General features: G+C 41.8%; 1 protein-coding gene across 1 annotated transcript in view; it reads left to right on the forward strand.

Annotated features, from left to right (window-relative positions):
- Window positions 1-17,893, forward strand: part of LOC117500252 (receptor-type tyrosine-protein phosphatase mu-like) — a 154,319-nt gene that overhangs the window by 85,899 nt on the left and 50,527 nt on the right. Inside the window, 8 exon segments of the mRNA XM_034153057.1 lie at window positions 202-366; window positions 368-404; window positions 1,322-1,424; window positions 9,742-10,015; window positions 13,217-13,253; window positions 14,009-14,083; window positions 15,587-15,722; window positions 17,013-17,042. Coding sequence (XP_034008948.1) covers window positions 202-366; window positions 368-404; window positions 1,322-1,424; window positions 9,742-10,015; window positions 13,217-13,253; window positions 14,009-14,083; window positions 15,587-15,722; window positions 17,013-17,042 — 857 coding nt within the window.

Genomic DNA, 17,893 nt, shown 5'->3' on the forward strand with positions numbered 1-17,893 from the left:
TACTTTTTCATAATTATATAATTAATGTGAACAAAACTATGAATTAGCATGAGTGGAATAGCTTAAGCTTGCCTAGCCTTTTGGATGCCTCGTAAAATAAAACATCAAACCATTTCCTTGCAGGAATACAGTTCTTCTTCTCAGTGCAGAGTACCAGAGGCCGCTATCAGAATATTCATCATTTCCTTCCTTCCTTCCTAGATCTCCTACAAGGCAGTGAGCTCCTTTGACCCCGAGCTTGACCTCTCCAACCAGAGTGGGAAAGTAGTGAAGTTGGGCAACGAGACCACCCACATGTTCACAGGCCTCTACCCCGGCTCCACTTACTCCTTCACCCTGCGCGCCAGCACCGCCAAGGGCTACGGCCCCCCCCATCATCACCCAGTTCACCACCAAGATCTCAGGTCAGTCGGGTCAAAAGCATGGCCACTCGGTGTGTGGATGAAGTGGAATAAGTAGTGGAGCACTTACTGCCGCTGGAGTTATTTAGGTCCAAATGTGAGGAGGGAAAATGGAACTTGATTATAACTGGAACAAAGAAAGAAAGCACTCATTTCCCTTGCATTGTCCCGGGGGTTAAAGATTAAAGTAAAGCGAGTGGGTCATTATTGTGAAATCAACCAACATTGCTGAATAAATCAATTATTTTAACACATTATATTGTTTAAAAAAATATGTTTTTATGTCCACTGGAGTCTATAATCAGAACTGCGTCCATAGCAACTGTTCAGAAATAACAGACCACATAATTCCGTAATTGACCAATCAGGATGGAGTATTAAACAAAGCCTTGTAATATATTTATTTTTCTTATTTTATTCAGCTATTGCTCTACTTGATTCAATCCTGGTGCTGTTTTGTTGAATATTGACGCTATTCTCTCTGGAAATTAAAATAATTTTGAATCCATTGTCCAATTGTTTAAAGACAAAATGTGCCATAGTTTCCATGGCTTGATTTAGATCATGACCGTGAGGCGTGTTGGCAATTTTTCTTCGTTTGCACATTTTTATATTGAGATCTATGTTCACATCTTCAAAGCATTTCTTTTGGCAAGATGCTGTGAATATGTGACAGCAGCAAATGTTTCACTTCTCTGTTATTGCTCTACTTAATGATTAAATTATGGTGCTGTAAAGGGAAAAGGCAGTAAGTGCTCAGTGTAAAACTGAGAAAATTGGCAGCAATTTTTTTTTATTTCTGTTTACTGCGGAGCTGAATGACTCTTTATACAACATGGTGCAGACATAAATTGAACTGTGTTGAACCTTTGCATTGCAGTGTAGTAAAGACCCTATAATGTTTGTTTTTTCCTCCTTAGCTCCTTCCATGCCGGCGTATGACCAGGAGACCTCTCTGAACCAAACGGACAGCACCGTCACTGTACTGCTCAAACCTGCCCAGAGCAGAGGGGCCCCCGTGAGGTAAGCTTTCACAATCAGAACTCACACACACACACACACACAGGGGCGGACTGGGACTACAAATCAGCCCGGGACTCTCGACCGGCCCACTTTGGTACCGCCGGCCCACCTCGGTACCGCAAGTAATTACCACTAGTAAATTATCAACGGGGGGGGGGGGGATAGTGACTTATCCGAGCGGCCCACCTCCCTGCCGCAAGTAAATACCGCTAGTAAATTGTCGACGGGGGGGCGGGGGGGGAGTTTGCTAGTGACTGTGACTTATCCGACCGGCCCACATCGTCTGACCGGCCCACTTCAGTACCGGCCCATCGGGATTCATCCCGAACGTCCCGATGGCCAGTCCGCCAAACAAAACAGCACATTAAAACACCAGGAACCACCATCGGCAACAGACATTATCAAAGAGCTTGTGTTATCAATACCCCACCGTGCAGGGAAATTGCCAGGATATTCAGTAGCTTACTGTACGCTTCTCATTTTCTCAGATTTATTTGTTTGTGGATTTTGATCCTGTGAAAAAAGAAGCACATCTCTTTGAAGACGAGAACAAAACCCAGTGCAGCCAAGGCTAGCTTCAGGATCTCTTTCCTTTACAAGTCTTTTATGTAGCGGGCTGCCCACCCCGAGCCACCACAGGCTTTCTGCGAAACGAAGGAATCCTGCCTGCTTGATGCTGCATTTGTTACTCATTATTAGGGAAGCAGTGCAGCTGTACTGTGTACAGAAAATGCCAAGCTGTTGGGCAAATGTCATCATTTTGGTTTACCCAAGGCCACCGTCGGCTTCTGGGAGCAAAACTGCTTTCTTGATGATCTTTTTGTTAGTCAGTATTAGCTTACTTTTGCTTATACGCTTATTCTGTCAATGCAGCCTAGAATTCAAGCTTATCCTTCCTGTTTATTAGCATTTTGTTGCCAGGTAACAGCTTGGGTTCAAATGTGTTTTCCTTGTCAGCCATTGATATTAATATTAGGGATGCTCCGATCGATCGGCCGCCGAATCTGAACAGCCTTAAATTAAATTATTCAGGTCTATTTTTCTGTACCAAAACCTTACATAGTTGTATTGCACCTCAAATGTTTCGTATAAGAAAGCACGTATAAGAATTAAAATTTAAAATAACATTTTGTCATATATCAAGAAAGTTATTTTATCCGAAAAAAGGCATTATTGAATAAATAAGGAATAAAATAGCTGGTTTGCATGACAATTTCTACTATTCTATATTTTAAAGTCTGAAACACTCTTTCTGTGTAAATATAAAACTATAGAACAATTAGGTTAAACTAGACCTGGAACTACAGGAAATCAGATAGCCTACCAGCACAAACAAGACGTGTTAATTAGCTCGCTTCAGGGGTGCTGGTAGACAGATTCACCTTCATATTTAACAGATAAGAGTGTGGTATTGATCTTATCTTTTGGCAAACACATTTTCAAAGATGAAAATGAATCCTTTCAACTTAAAGCACACATAAGGATATACCTTTCTACATCCTTCCTAAGTCTACACGAGAGTTAGCAGTAGTGCACTGTCTATGCCAATATTAAAGGAAAGAAAAAAAGCTAAAAATAGCACAACAGAGGGACCCTAAAAGAGGGGGTTAACTCCTTCATATGAGGAGTGATAAACGCTAGTGCTCCCTGTAAAACTCAATTTTACACTATCACCTCATCTGAGTCCTTTAAAGATTACAGCCTGGAGATCTTTAGTCAGGCTTGTCAGCTCATGTTTACCGTATGTGCAGCTGCCCAGATTAATGCCCCGGCGCCAAATGGAGAGAGGCCTGAGCAAGAAAGACAGAGTGATCGCTTTTTAATCTCCTCGCAGGTACAATTCAGAAGGCCTTATTCATGCTGCCATTCTTTCAGTGGGCTAATTACAAACCCCTAATTATAATTAACGGAGTGTCGTGAATCGGAGCTTCCATTAATTAGCATGCTGGGCTCCTCTGTTGTGTACCGTTGGAAGGCATGCTCACCTCGCCACCAGATGAAAGAGATGCGTCTTTGGAGATGTGACCTCAAGTTCAAGATAGGTGCGGTAGGTAAGTTTGAGAAACCGGCTCGAGATACACTTGTTGTTATATTCCATGGAATGCTCTTAACATCCCGATAGCAATGAATATCTTAAGTGCTTTGACAAAAAATCCATAAAAAAATGTCATCTGTGGAAGCTGTAGTACTGTAAAAAGCACGACCAATCATTTTAGCCGGCCCGGCTAAAGTAACTGGATGGCCTACCTGCCTGTCAGCCTTCCATCTGTGCACAAACTTATCTCGTGCCCTCATTGGTCATGTGCGCGTTCGTGTGTGTTGGAGGAGGGGCTCTGTAAGGAAGTAGCAGATTTCTTCCGGCTGTGTATTTTCAAATTCTAGCGCACTCGAGCTGGTTTCTCCAAAATTACCTACCCTACCTTGAACTGTTTCTGTGACAGTGCTTGTTTTTTATGATATAAAGAGAAAATAATGTGTTTTGATACATTTTATTTTGAGCATCATATATGTTTTATGAATCTCTCAAGATGATCCATTAAAAAAATCTAACCATCATTCATCACATGGAGTTCAGCACATGGCAAAAAGAACAACTCAAAACTAATGTAGGCGCGCTTTGATCACAGCAGAGCCTCTCCACGTCTAAACTTTAGGGGTTTTCAGGTACACAGTTTTTTTCCACACACCTCCTCCCTCTGTCTTAAATCTCGCAGGACATAAAGGTCGGTATGCTGCCTTCATGTGCGCGCCTGATGTCTGGAAAAAATATGAATTGCAAAAGAAAAGAGGTGGTGGAGGGCAGCAAACAGGAGAGATTATGATGCAGGCCTAAGACGAGATACGAGCAGGCTTTTGAAGGTTTTTTCCACCTCCACCTCGAGTGACACGCGATGCCTTTGAACATTTAAGGTGACTATAAAGTAGCTTGTGTGGCAAGTCTGTTGGGATCTGCTGTGTGGCCAAAAATGATAATATTTTTGGTCTCCTGAATTTCCACAGCTCCAAAAATTTCAACATATTTAATCTTCTTTTGGATTGGAGGTTTGAGTAAAGCATGACCAAGAAGTTTTAGACGCATATAAAGAGATGTTTTCCAAATTGTTTCTTGAGCTTGACTACTGGAAAGAGTCCCATACGTCTAAAAACTCTAAAACATAGATAATCCTTTGAGCATTTTGACAAACAATCATTTAAATTCCACACCATAGTTAGATATAATGTTGTGCTGCCATGTTTCAAGAGGAGCCATCACTTTTCTAGAGTGGTGGGAGGCTCATTTTGAAATTGAACACTTTATGAAATCAGTTTTAAAGCCCATAAGAAGTAGTGATTTGACAAGGGAGAACACTGATCTGCAGCGCCACAGAGCAAAGCAGCATGAGGCTTGATTTGATAACGCAATCTTGCACACTGATTGGGTTTGCGAGGTAATAGAGCTCCAGACATTTGAGTTTCGAGCAGCAGATGTTTTGCTGTAATACAGGAAGGGGAACTCACTGCAAGATCACACGATAGCGGTAGCTCATAAAAAAATCAAGACGTAACAGACGACAAATGTCCGTTTCACTTCATCATCCTGCAGTCATACTGAAGTCAAATCATATTTCTAGGCAGACGTTGTCACTGCTGAGGGAGGCAGTCAATTCTTCATTTTTTCGTATAATTGCTAATCGGTATAACATTTCCAACTTGGATTTGGCTTTCCAATCTCCAGGGACGACACACGCAGCCGGGAACAATTTTTACCAGAGGGGACACTGTTCCTTTAAGAGGATTAGTGAACTGTCTATCAGTCATGTCGTGTTTAACTAATGTTTGCAATGGCCCCTCGTCAGGGAATACGCCTCCTCCATGGCATCAAAATAAATATTCACATGCTTCTGAAGAAATAAGTGATTTGAGATGCTTTCCTTATCGTTCAAACCACTAAATCAGCCCTTCTCTCTTATTCTGACATAACCTTTGCCTTGGGCAAGCTTTAACACATATACATAAACAAGAAAATACAGCGGCTTCTGGCGTTGAAAGTATTATATTGAGGAAACCGAGTTCCTCTGTAGTTTGTACCCTGTAGCATCAGATTATCTGTGCCCAACCATGGCCTGAAATCAGTTAAGTGATGTGCTACAGTCTTAAAATAAGCACTAACTTCCTTTGATCACGGCATGGCAAACGCTAATAGCTGTGCCTCAACGTGACACAACTCGTTGCTTTTTACGACTTTAATGGCAAACGTAATCTATTGCATTTTCTAATTTGTTTGCTTTATAGCTTTATGGACACCAGGGAAATATAAGGAGTAAGAAGGCAGACTCATGAAAGAAGGATGCTGGGTCAGGAGAAGTGTGTTACTTACAACCGCTCTTAAATCAGACATGTAGGCATATAGAGCCAACCGATTAGCATTAGAGCGAGAGACAGTGATTGAAATGCTCCCCATACCCCTTCCCTCATCGACTCAAACAGCCCGCAGTTCTCCCCTATCAGCCCTCATGAAAAATAAATCTGAGTTTCAGGTCACAATCCAGTCGATTCCGAGTCAATCCGCCATAATTGGTTGGCGTCACATGGCGGCATAGCTGAAATCTATCGGGCAGCGAGGCTGGAGGAGGCCTAATTGGTGTCAGCTCAGGTTGCACCGCTTCTGCAGGAATACAGGTCTTCCCTGCAAGCCCCCTGGCAGACACAGCTTATACCATTCTGCTCGTACACTCTTCATTCCTCTCTCCTCCCTTTTGTCTTTCCATCTTCTGCTCGGGGAGAGAGGTTGAGGATTTCAGCAATTTTTGAATTAAATACAATTATGCACCTTTCACAGAGGCGTGTGTGAGCGGTGGGTTTCCTCTCCTGAGGTCTTTCTTTTAATCTGTGGACTAAAGGTTTAGTTGGCTGTTAGCAGTACCTAGCATTGAGCTGAACCTGTTCATCACTTGTCTAGCAACACTGTGGATTAGCAGTGCTGACAGATCTTGTATTTCGGGCATATTTATGGAACTTATAGTAGAAAAATGTACATTACTCAAATACTTTACTTAAAGGGACCCTATTATGCTTTTTTGGGTTTCCCTTTCCTGTAGTGTGTATGTATATAGGTGCGTGTGAATGCAAATGGTCTGCAGAGTGAATTTCTCTTTCTTTCTCTCCCCCCCCCCCCCCCAAATTTGTTTGCTTCCCTAACATTATGACATCATTATGTAACACTCGCGCTTTTATTGGCTAGCACTCCAACAAATTGTATGTGATAAGCTTAGGGGCGGGACATCTCTAAGCGGTTGACCAATCACAACAGAGCCGGCCAGCTAGTCAGAGCAGACTGGGAGGCAGTATGAGAAAAGTAAAGACCTTTTTGAACATTAAAGCATGGAGACATGTCACAGTAGAGACACAAAATGGAAGTATAAAACTGAAATGTTGCATAAAATATTAAATGCAAAACCATTACTTATATTGAAGTATGTATATACACTGAGGTATTGCTACTTATTTCTATAAACGATCTAAGTACTTCTATCACCGGATCATGTGATTGTCTATTTGCTATCGGATCAAATGAAACAACAGCTTCAAAGTATTTTTTTTGTTCTTGATATCAAGCTATTGGTGTTCATCTGTTGTTTGTTGTTTTTTCGTTGCTCATTCATGTCACACTGAATCAGGAAAATGACTAAATGACTCTGGTCTGTCAAAATGACTCATAATGTAGATTGTGAACTCAGCATGAGGTGACAAGGTGTCATCTGCTCAAAGGCACATTAACATGACAGCAGTAATCACGAAAAAAAGGAGATAATTTCATTTTAAAATCACTAGTCACTTTATATGTTATAAGCAATTGAGGTGAAACTATTATGATTTTCAAACACAGTGTAAGTGTGCTTACATAGAGCAATTTGCTGCTAAAAGGTGCCTTGTGGTGTTATTGTCGCAATCACTTACAAAGTTCAACCGAACATTGTTATTAAATTGCAAATTCATTGTGTGCTAGTCTTTAGTTTCCTGCCGCAGTAAATATTCTGTGAAAGAGAAGCAGTGGTGTAGATTTCCACATTACACTTCTTACCCCTTGGAGCCTCATAGCCTATGGCACTTGGTATTGTGCCCGAGGAAAAGCAGAACCATTCACACTGTGTCTTTCATTAAGTCATGGCACAGCCACATCATCATATCCTTAGAAGCCCCCCAGGAGGGAACCAGCTCTTGTTTTTGTTTCACTATCTGCAGATTGATTTGGAATATAAAATACCAATATGTGCAAGCTATTGGTAAGTGTGCAATGCTACAGCAAAGCAAAAACAGAACATTGGGCTATCATTTCAATATGGCGTCACTGAATAAAAAAACATGGAGCCTCTTTCTTAGGACCCTTAAAAGTGTATCTGTAAAACCTGATTGGTGCAGCTCTATGATTGACAGCAGATATCACTCTAAAGACTTCCATCATTGCCCACATCAGATCTACAGTGTTTTGGCTGAGGCCTCCTCACTGATTTCTCTGGCGCTCTGCAGCTACTTAAGGGGCTCCCACGTACCGTCAGCTCCTGCCCTTTGACCTCTGCTCTCAATAGGAGACAGTAATTAAGGGATGATTTCTCCTGCAGACTCTCGGCAGGATTAAATATTTCATCACATCCCTTCCCGGCACTAAATAGGAGAGCTCTGAGGAATTGGGACACACCCACCCAGAGCAAAGGGGGATTTTTCTAATGACACTGCAAGCACCTTATGATAAACTATAGGGTTAAAGAGCACATGCTGTACACACAAGGGGACACTTAATCATCCAGTACCCACCGCGGGGAACAATTGATCATCTCCGGGGCTGTTTGTACTGTGACTACGCAGCTTAAGAGAACAGCCACTACAGTGCACATTTCTTCTTCTCCTTGTTGTTACTAATAATGTTGGCAAAGGGAAAAGGTACAGGGTCATCGAAGCTCTACATCCTGCCAAACCCGACCCATTGTTACTTTTGTATGGCAATGAAAGGAATAATTAGAAAAATATGAATCACAATATTTGAAAAGGCCGTTTGCAAAATAGACAAGTAATTGGAAAACTATTTTTAAGAACAAGTGCATAGCCCTTTTTAAAAACGAATTTATACAGATACAGAAATGGGTCCTTGTGGTCTTACAAACATTTTGAAGGCATTTTCTTCCTCGTTTGCAGACATGTGCGGAGCCGCCAGACTTTGAAAACCCGCGTGTTTGCGCTTTCATGTGCGTCCTATGTACTTCATACAAACAAAACCCCCACCCAATCTCCAAAAATGGCTAATGGTCGAAAAATCCACATGGTAACTTTAAATAAAGAAATTCAATTCAACAATATGCTAATTACTTATTCATTATCTTTTTATTTGTAAATATATCATCCAATCATGACAATTAAATATACTGAAAATCAGAATTCAGCTTTCCAAAACCAGAGAACGAGAGCATGTCACATCATAGTATTCATTTTTATTCATTCACACATTTTTCATGGAATAATTCAGTGAGCCGTTTAACTTTGCTCCGTCTTCTGTAATAATAACTTGTTGTTTGCATGACTCCCTTTTTGAAATGGAACACTAGTCCCCAATCATGGCTGGTTATCCTGCGTGGCAGCTGTAAACAGACTCTTTGTCACTCAGTGACTCAATAGATTTAACAGGTGGATGCGAGATGCATACTAACATGAAAGTGTATAAGACAGTCAGTCTCCCCTCCAGCTAAGTGGCCGGTTCAGAGACAATGTCATCTCTGTCAGAGGCACAGAGGGCTGCAGTTTTGATCGAGTTGAACACAAGGCACGGAGGGAGAGGAAATGGAAGGAGCCGTTAACCTTTTCAGTTGTTGAATAATGGAAATGCAAATAATGTCAGGCCCGGTCCGGTGTCACTGCTCATTTATCCTGCACTGTATTTGTAAGGGTATATTGTTGGGATTCTATTGGTTTTTATGCACTTACTCTATCTATAACTACTTGTGTATAGCAATGCTTGAGCTAATCAAAAAGCTAGCAGCTGGTCTTTTAACTGGCATACAACAAACACAATCACATACTGTAAAGGTCTCAAAATGTCAAACTTTGAAATGCAAATCTGAAATTACTAGATGAGAAAGTCATTATCTGTCAAATATCTCACGTCTAAATAAATATATTTCTAGTGATTTGGAGCTCAGCAACGTGCGTTAATGTGCCAGTCATAAAGAAACCATATAACACTTTGTAATCCTTCCAAACAACAAAATATGCCTGCTTTGCCAACAGCGTTCTTGAAACCCTTGTCTGGCCCATTGGAGTCTTTTAATTCAGTTTCTCCTGTTTGCAGTGCGTACCAGGTGGTGGTGGAGGAGGAACGTCCACGCAGAGCACGAGGCACAGCAGAAATCCTGCGCTGCTACCCAGTTCCCATTCACTTCCAGAACGCCACGCTCCTAAACTCCCAGTACTACTTCACCGCTCAGTTCCCCGCCGGCGGCATCCACTCGCCTCAGCCCTTCACTGTGGGGGACAACAAGACCTACAACGGCTACTGGAACGCCGCTCTGCTGCCTCAGAAGAGCTACAGCATCTACTACCAGGCTGTCAGCACTGCCAACGGGGTGGGTGCTTCTAAAACATGTATTTTATTCATGCAGTTCAGTTGAAGAGGCACTTAACACGAGCATGGTGTTTCTAAATAGGACTTTATTCAAAAATACAGTATGACCATTCTGTGTTTTCTTTACAACTAGTGGTAGAAAGGAGGCTAACCAAGAACCTAACTGCAATACTTGACTTTATTATTTCCATTTCTTTATGCATTGTACTTCTACTCGACTACATTTTAAAGGGGAATATTGTAAATGTTACTTTACTACATTTATTTGGCATTTAAAGATTTTAAAAAGCAAGACATATGATCAGTTTTAAATGATTGAGTAGTGTAAACAAGCAGAATCCCTTTGGACCATAACAAAATCTGCATTTGTGTTATTTATCAATTATCCAGTTATATGACACATAAATATTATTCTACTCTATAAGGAATACATTTTGAGACTGTAAACGCATTATGTTTAAATACTTTAGGACTTAAAGGTAGGGTAGGTAAGTTGGAGAAACCGGCTCGAGATCGCTAGAATTTGAAAATACACAACCGGAAAAAATCTGCCACTTCCTTACAGAGCCCCTCCTCCAACACACACGAACGCACACATGACCAATGAGGGCACGAGATAAGTTTGTGCACAGATGGAAGGCTGACAGGCAGGTAGGCCATCCAGTTATTTTAGCCGGGCCGGCTAAAATGATTGGTCGTGCTTTTTACAGTACTACGGCTTCCACAGATGATATTTTTTTATGGATTTTTTGTCAAAGCACTTAAGATATTCATTGCTATCGGGATGTTAAGAGCATTCCATGGAATATAACAAAAAGTGTATCTCGAGCCGGTTTCTCAAACTTACCTACCCTACCTTTAAAGGTGGGGTATGTCATTTATTTCAGAAACACTTTTTGTTATATTCCATATTCGTGTGTGTTGGAGGAGGGGCTCTATAAGGAAGTGGCAGATTTTTTCCGGTTGTGTATTTTCAAATTCTAGCGCACTCGAGCTGGTTTCTCCAAAATTACATACCCTACCTTTAAGTAAGTACATTGTGGAATGAGTACTTTTATAAATGTACATGTACAGGTATATAAATAATTCTTCCACTGCTGGTTATAAAAGAAAATATAATTGCAAAGAGGACAAACGGAGGCAAAAAATAACACTTTACATGCTGAGTGTTGAATTCCCGGTTGACAGTTTATTGTTGGCAGCGTCTCTTACGGTACCGTGCTAATAGGCATATAATCTACCTCTGCAACTTGACGATTGGATTAGCATAGTCGAGAAACGTCTAATTTGTTTACTTAATTTAATAAACCTCAAGCACTAACATCAGAATAAACAAATGCCACAGAATTGAATTTGGAACGTGAAAGTAGTATTGTTTTCTAGTGTCTTATAGAGGACTGACTCTAACCTTCTGCCTAGTCAAACATCGCCTTTTCTTTTTAAATCCTTTGCATATCCACTTTAAAGTATACACAAAACAATGCTAAATATTATGGTGGGTTAAGGAGACTGAACGGCTGTCAGATTGATGGACTGGGCTTCTGAAAGGGACTGAGTGGCTGAGTAGAGAAGTCCCTGACTCTACAAAGAGGCAGACACATGCACACAGCAGCACAATTGCATTTGGCCTCTGATAGATGTGTCAGTCCTCTGGTGGGCTGTACCAACAGCACTGTCTCCACTCTTAATAAGCTGCAGCAGGGTCAAGCATTGAATACAGAGCTGTGTGCGTTGACATGCGCTCTGCCTCCATTACCGTGGCCCCGTTCTCCTGCCTCTTCCTATGGAGCTGTATGCCGAATACCAGACGAGCCTTTGATCAATGGCATTTAAGAGAGGCAGTTGTCCCAGCGGCAGTTAAGTGTGGAAGGCAGGAAACAACAACGGGGTTACCGATCTCACAGGTCGCAGCCTCTGTCTTCAAGTGGCACTTGGAGGAGCCCTCCCTCCGCGGAGACACAGCCGACAGCTCAATGGCGACTTCAAGAGCCCAACCGATTATGGTCCTGAATTAGAATCACCATAAACAGCCTCCTTGAGAAACACCGTCACGTCTTTAAGAAGGCAATAGAAATAACGTGAGGCCGGGCTGAATCCAATTAGCGAGTTTGCTCTTGAGAGAGAAGCACTGGCGGCCTGAAACTTTCCAGGTTGAACTGGTGAGCGATGTGAAGAGGCTGATAGTGCTCTTCCTCGCACAAACAGAATGAAAGAGCCCCCTCGTTGACACAGCAGAAAGCTCTGTTTCTGTGATGGACATTTCTGATGAAATTTCCACATTCAATGTTTTGTTTTACACTGGCCAAATGCACTCTCTTTCATGAAGCCATTACTGTCATATACGGCAAGCTTTAATTAATGTCTAACCATGTTAGAGTGATTTGTTTGGTCCTCTTAGACTAAATTAGCACTTAGAGAAGGTGAGTGCCATCCATGTATAGTTTTTGCGTTCTATTCAAATAAAAATCTAATATAACTTCTCATGTTGCCTTAAACAAAAGCACCATCGGACAGCTTGAAAGCGGCAGTAATGTGAATACACACGCACCGAGGATCACATGAACATTTTTTTCTCTTCATTATGCCTCTCATGGCCATTAAATGCTGTCCCTCCCATGTGTGCTCACTGCTCATTGGACAGCTTTGCTGGGTCAAATCCAGGGACACATCTCTCGTGTCTTTTGTGTTGTACTCATTCCCTTTCCGTGTCCTTTTTCCTGTTCAACAGACCATTGTTGACAACAAACTTCTCTGCCAGCAGCGAGAGCCGCGTTTCCTTTTTTTTTGTATGTTGTTGAAGGCTGTTGTCAGAGCTCAAACTCCATTACATATTCAGAAAGGCTCCCTGACGTGTCATTTTGGAGCTCCGCATGCTGGGTTGGTGTCGCTTGTCACAGGGCTCTGGTTTCTCCACAGTGGCTGACCACCTTGAGCCGCGGGCTGCCGACAGATCGCTGTTGGCTGACAAATCAGCAGCTCAGCACCACTAATCTGTGCTGTAGGCCCTCTCGCCTAACTGCATTTTGTGTCACAGTCATTGAGCTCAACAGATGATAGGGGACAGCGTGGAACTGACCGAGCTGTTTTGTTGTAACCCGTGTCTTCATAGAAAGGTGTTGTTGCAAGTGTGTGTCTTATGTGTGTCATATTAAACTCTGCTTCTCTTTCTTTTTCTTCCCTTTCATTTGTCTTATTTGCACAGGAGACTAAAATCGACTGCGTTCGAGTAGCCACCAAAGGTAGGGATAGATCCTTTGCGTATGCTTTCTGAGAACTAACTAAATTAACATGAACTTTATATGAACCGACAGTCACATCTCGCACACCTCATTAAGTTTATTGATGATGTTTGATGTGTTACCATTTACAAATGTCTTAAAAAGACAAAAAATGTCAGTCTTCACATCAATATATTGACCAAGTAGATGTTTTTTTCCATGACTCGGAGACAGCCTATGTGCCCATTGAGGTCTGTAGGTACTTAGCTATGCTGCCTTTACGTCCTGCTCCACACATTACAGCCAATGAAGTCTAAGCACCATTGATCCAGGAGCAGAATTGATAAGGCCGGAGGGAGCCCCAGTCACGCTACAGTACATTCTGGGCCGTGAGAGATCCTGTCACATGCTCTGACAATCTTGTATATTTTGCACCTCCACTATGGATTTCATGTGGAGCTCCAGATATCTCTACATGGCTCAATAGTTTAAATTAAATGACACAGAGGTAACAGAGGTAGCAGAATCATATACTGTATAGGTAATTTCTCACCTGAAGGGACACATGTTAATGCACTACGTATGGCCCGGAGAGATATGTGTGAAATTGCTTTTGCTAACATGGCAAAGTAAATTGTGAAATGCCTTCTAATATTGCAATGTAGCATGATGAAGGGAAATGTTGGTGTGGCTGTTTTTCAGCTTCAGTGTGGCCTGTCTCTTTTTCTCTGTCTCTCTCTACTGCATGCTATCCTGGATCCACTGACTCTACTCAGCCGCCATACTTGTGACTCAGCTCACAACGCCGTACATCCGCATCGCCCCAGCAGCCGGGGACAGCCAACTAACAGGTCAGACCCGCTGCTTTCCAAAAACATTCTCTGAGCATCTAAATTATTCTGTCCACAACTTGGTTTTACCCACTACGTGTTTAATGAGGCAGCAATCCTGATGATTCCTTCAACAGGAAAACAAACAAGTGGCATATTGCACGCGTGTGATAGTGTTTATTGTCCTGCTATTTGCATAGAATCAGAGTGATTTAAATCAAAGACATTGTCTTCTACCTTCATCTCCTCAGCATTACTGGACATGAAAGACCTGTTTGAGGTGTGATTTTTGTATTTGATGTGTCAGTGTTGGAGCTTTTTGACAGGAGTTAATCCCCTTTCATGAATATTTCTCATTATTTTTGGGAAATTAAGTGCTGGTAGGTGTTGTTTGCTGCAGTCGCGACAACTGTAAACACACAAAAGGACGCTGAAGTGCACGTCGTAAAGATCCGGAGAGTTTTCAAGAGTGTCGCGCCTATTACAATTCTGCTCAGTTTCTACTTGTTGTGTGTAAAACTGAAAGAAAGTAATCTGCCAGGCTAGAATGGAAGAGTATTGACTTGTGGCAGCGAACATACAGCACTCACATCTCTAATGGGGATTTGTCACTGACAGCATTTCTGGAAGATTAGCCTGTAACAGTATATTTAGATAAAATCTTCTCCATCTGTCCAGACATAATTGTTAATATGTCACCTGTCTTGAAAATCCTCCACCTCTCTGCTTTAAAAAGTTGTATCTAAATAAAAGGCCTGGCTGTTGATAAGAGCACACCAGTGTGAGAACAATATGTCACAGCCAGCCCGGGATAGATATTTACCTTTTTGATAGCGAGAGAAAACGGCGACGCTGAGAGTAAACCCGCTCTAACAGATTGGTCTGACATAACAATTCATCATTCTAAATTTACCCCCAGTGACAGGGAATAATGGTGTTGTTCAGGTGGACAGTTGTCATTCCAGGGACGTTGTTTTCCTCCAAGTGCTTCTTATCACTTCGCAGGGAGCATATGGTTCCCAAGCTGATATTTAATGTTTTGGTTATTTCAGGCTTTTTTATCTTCTTGGGTATTATCTCTTGCGCCCTGCATCCTACATTTTGTATAGCCCAGCAACCGTTTGCCCCAAACATGATTAACCAAGGGTAAAGATGATACGCACTTATCTCTCGCAGTGCAGCTTGATCCTCAGAGCGCAGACGTCCACTGAGGACGGAGCAGAAGGTGGAGTCTTCAGGACAATAGGGAGTCACTTACTTTTAGAAGCAAACATTACTCTGAGCCAATAAATGTGTATTGATATTTATGGTCCACAGAATGCCACAGAATATCAGTGTATTGATTAATCCACCTCACTCCTACACACAGTCGAATCAATGAGAGGAAATGCTGAAAGTATGGATATGCACTCTCCCGTTTGGTTGGTGTAGAACAAAAGCAAATAATCATTGGATCTGTTTCATAGTCTGCCCGATTAATTGCACTTTCTCTGTTTGATCAATATGCATTGTGATGTTTTTCAGGAGCAGCCACACACAAACCTGACGCTGTGGAGCCGGAGAAACAAACGGACCACACGGTGAAGATCGCCGGAGTCATCGCCGGCATCCTCCTCTTCGTCATCATCTTCTTAGGAGTGGTACTACTCATGAAGAAAAGGTAAGCCTTTCCTTTTTACTTGTTGAAATACTATTTCACATTTCTGGAAGAGGTTGAACTAACTTGCAGAAAAATAAGTAGTTTCGGTTTCATCATTTTGTATATTTCTCCCTCAAATGGTAGTATTGTCAGTGTCGTGGTAAATAATTAATTTGATTATGTTGATACGCCCCATTAAGGCTGTTTACAGCCATGAGATACAGTGTGCCATGAAAAATTAATCCGTTTCCACGGCACCCTCAAACAAATGTGCAGCGCTTCAATGACATTGGGATGGGAATAGGAAATAATGTTTTGAGGCCTGTGGTTTGGAGGGAGGCGGGGAGGAGATAAGAAAGAAAATATGATGAAAAGGCTCAAAAGAAAGGGGATGGCCACATAGCTGAAGGCTAAGTTTACATTAGCCTGGACCCCAGACTGGAGAGAGGTCCTCAGTACATATCCCAGCTATCAGGGGAGCTCAAGCTCAGCAAATATCAACCCCCTTTGTCCACAGCAAAGCTTGAAATAACACTGTCAGGTTCTGCATAGATTTCTCTAGTAAGGCGAGGAACAAAGAAAAACATTCCAGTAAAACTTAGTTTGCATTAACTTTAATTTACTGTACTTTCCATTGAGTTGGCGTGTGTTGAATTAAATAGTAACCAGCAGTGAAGTAGAGTGGGGAGGCATAGATGTGTACTAATACAATCACCATGTACCATGTTTATTTTTGACAGTAATATAATATTCTTCATCTTCTGTGTATAGCACAGCGATCAGTGGGTGGGTGTGAAAAGCAGCACTCAGTAATGGAATTGTTTTCAATTAGCCTTAATCAAACCAGAGATGGAGATGACTTCATTGGTTGAATTTCGTGTAATTTACTGTTGCCAACAGGGAATCGGAGTTGTGTTTAGACATTCAATGCACTCATTAAGTTTCAACCTGGGAGGTCAGATATGGTAATTCTTTATAGATGTATAAAATGATGTGTTCATAAAAGAGGTTTACTGACAGCGTGGCTGCTCTTGATTTCCCATCACATATCAATATCAATATAATTAGAGAGCTCTGACCGTATTGTACTGAGCCCCCCCCCCCCCCCCACCCAACAAAGCATGACATGACTCCAAACGATCACCTTTGCCCTCATGTTCACTAGTTTACCTCCACGTATGCCACCATATCTGATTTTGTTCATTTCTACTCTTTTTTCAAACATTAATATATTTTTACTTTTTCTTTCCTTTTCATTCCATCCCCTCCCCTCCTCCACTGCTTAAATCCTACCACCACCCCACTCGGCAGAAGAACCTATCACTCCTACACTTACTACCTGTAAGTAACCACTTTGTGTAATGTTAGTGCCATGCTTCTCACCCTCACGCTGTTTCCCATGCATGCAAAGAGCCATGTCATCCTCCTCCTGCTCAGAGCCATTACAGAGACCTCACTGTAATCTCTGCTGGAGGAACGGAGGACGCCACCTCCATGATGAGCGTATCACATCATACTGTATGTCACATTGGCACGACTTCTGACGAAAGCACGCAGACGCAGTTACACCCCCACAGCATTAACCTGCCACTGAAAATACTGCAAACATAATTTCTGTTCGACTATAAGGAGTTTGTTCATCAAAAACGATGAACTACACTGCCTTAATGATTGTGTGGCTGCCCAACTCATGTCTTCAAAGGGAGAAAAAAATCAATGCAGGAGCTACTGCATTTTTACTGAGTGTGAATTTTTCATTGGCCTCCGATGATTTCATCTCTGTTGACTTGTCAAAGTAAGAGTTTTTGAAGTGCCTATCACAGTGAATCTATGGTTTAGTTTTTCCCAGTGCCTCAATAAGCTTGTCCAAATTCTCACTCTTTGCACACTTGTGTATACACTCAGAAATGCAGTAAATAAGTCTAGGATTGGCCATGTTTATAGTTGTTTTTTACAGCGAAAATGTAAGCATGAGCTAACGTGTTGATCCTACCAATGTGGCTCCATATGCATGTGATAATGTGAAGTCGTTCCCTTCCCCTACTCCATCTTTCATCATGAAAACATCTCATGCTTTTTAGTTTTATTTTCTTGAGCATGTTTTTGGGTTATTGCACGTCCATCCCATCAATTCTATGGTGATGGTGGAGTTGTGTCTTTAGCTGAAAATACATTTGCATCACTACTGAAGG

Source organism: Trematomus bernacchii, unplaced genomic scaffold, assembly GCF_902827165.1.
Source record: "Trematomus bernacchii unplaced genomic scaffold, fTreBer1.1, whole genome shotgun sequence".
NCBI classification, from domain to species: domain Eukaryota; kingdom Metazoa; phylum Chordata; class Actinopteri; order Perciformes; family Nototheniidae; genus Trematomus; species Trematomus bernacchii.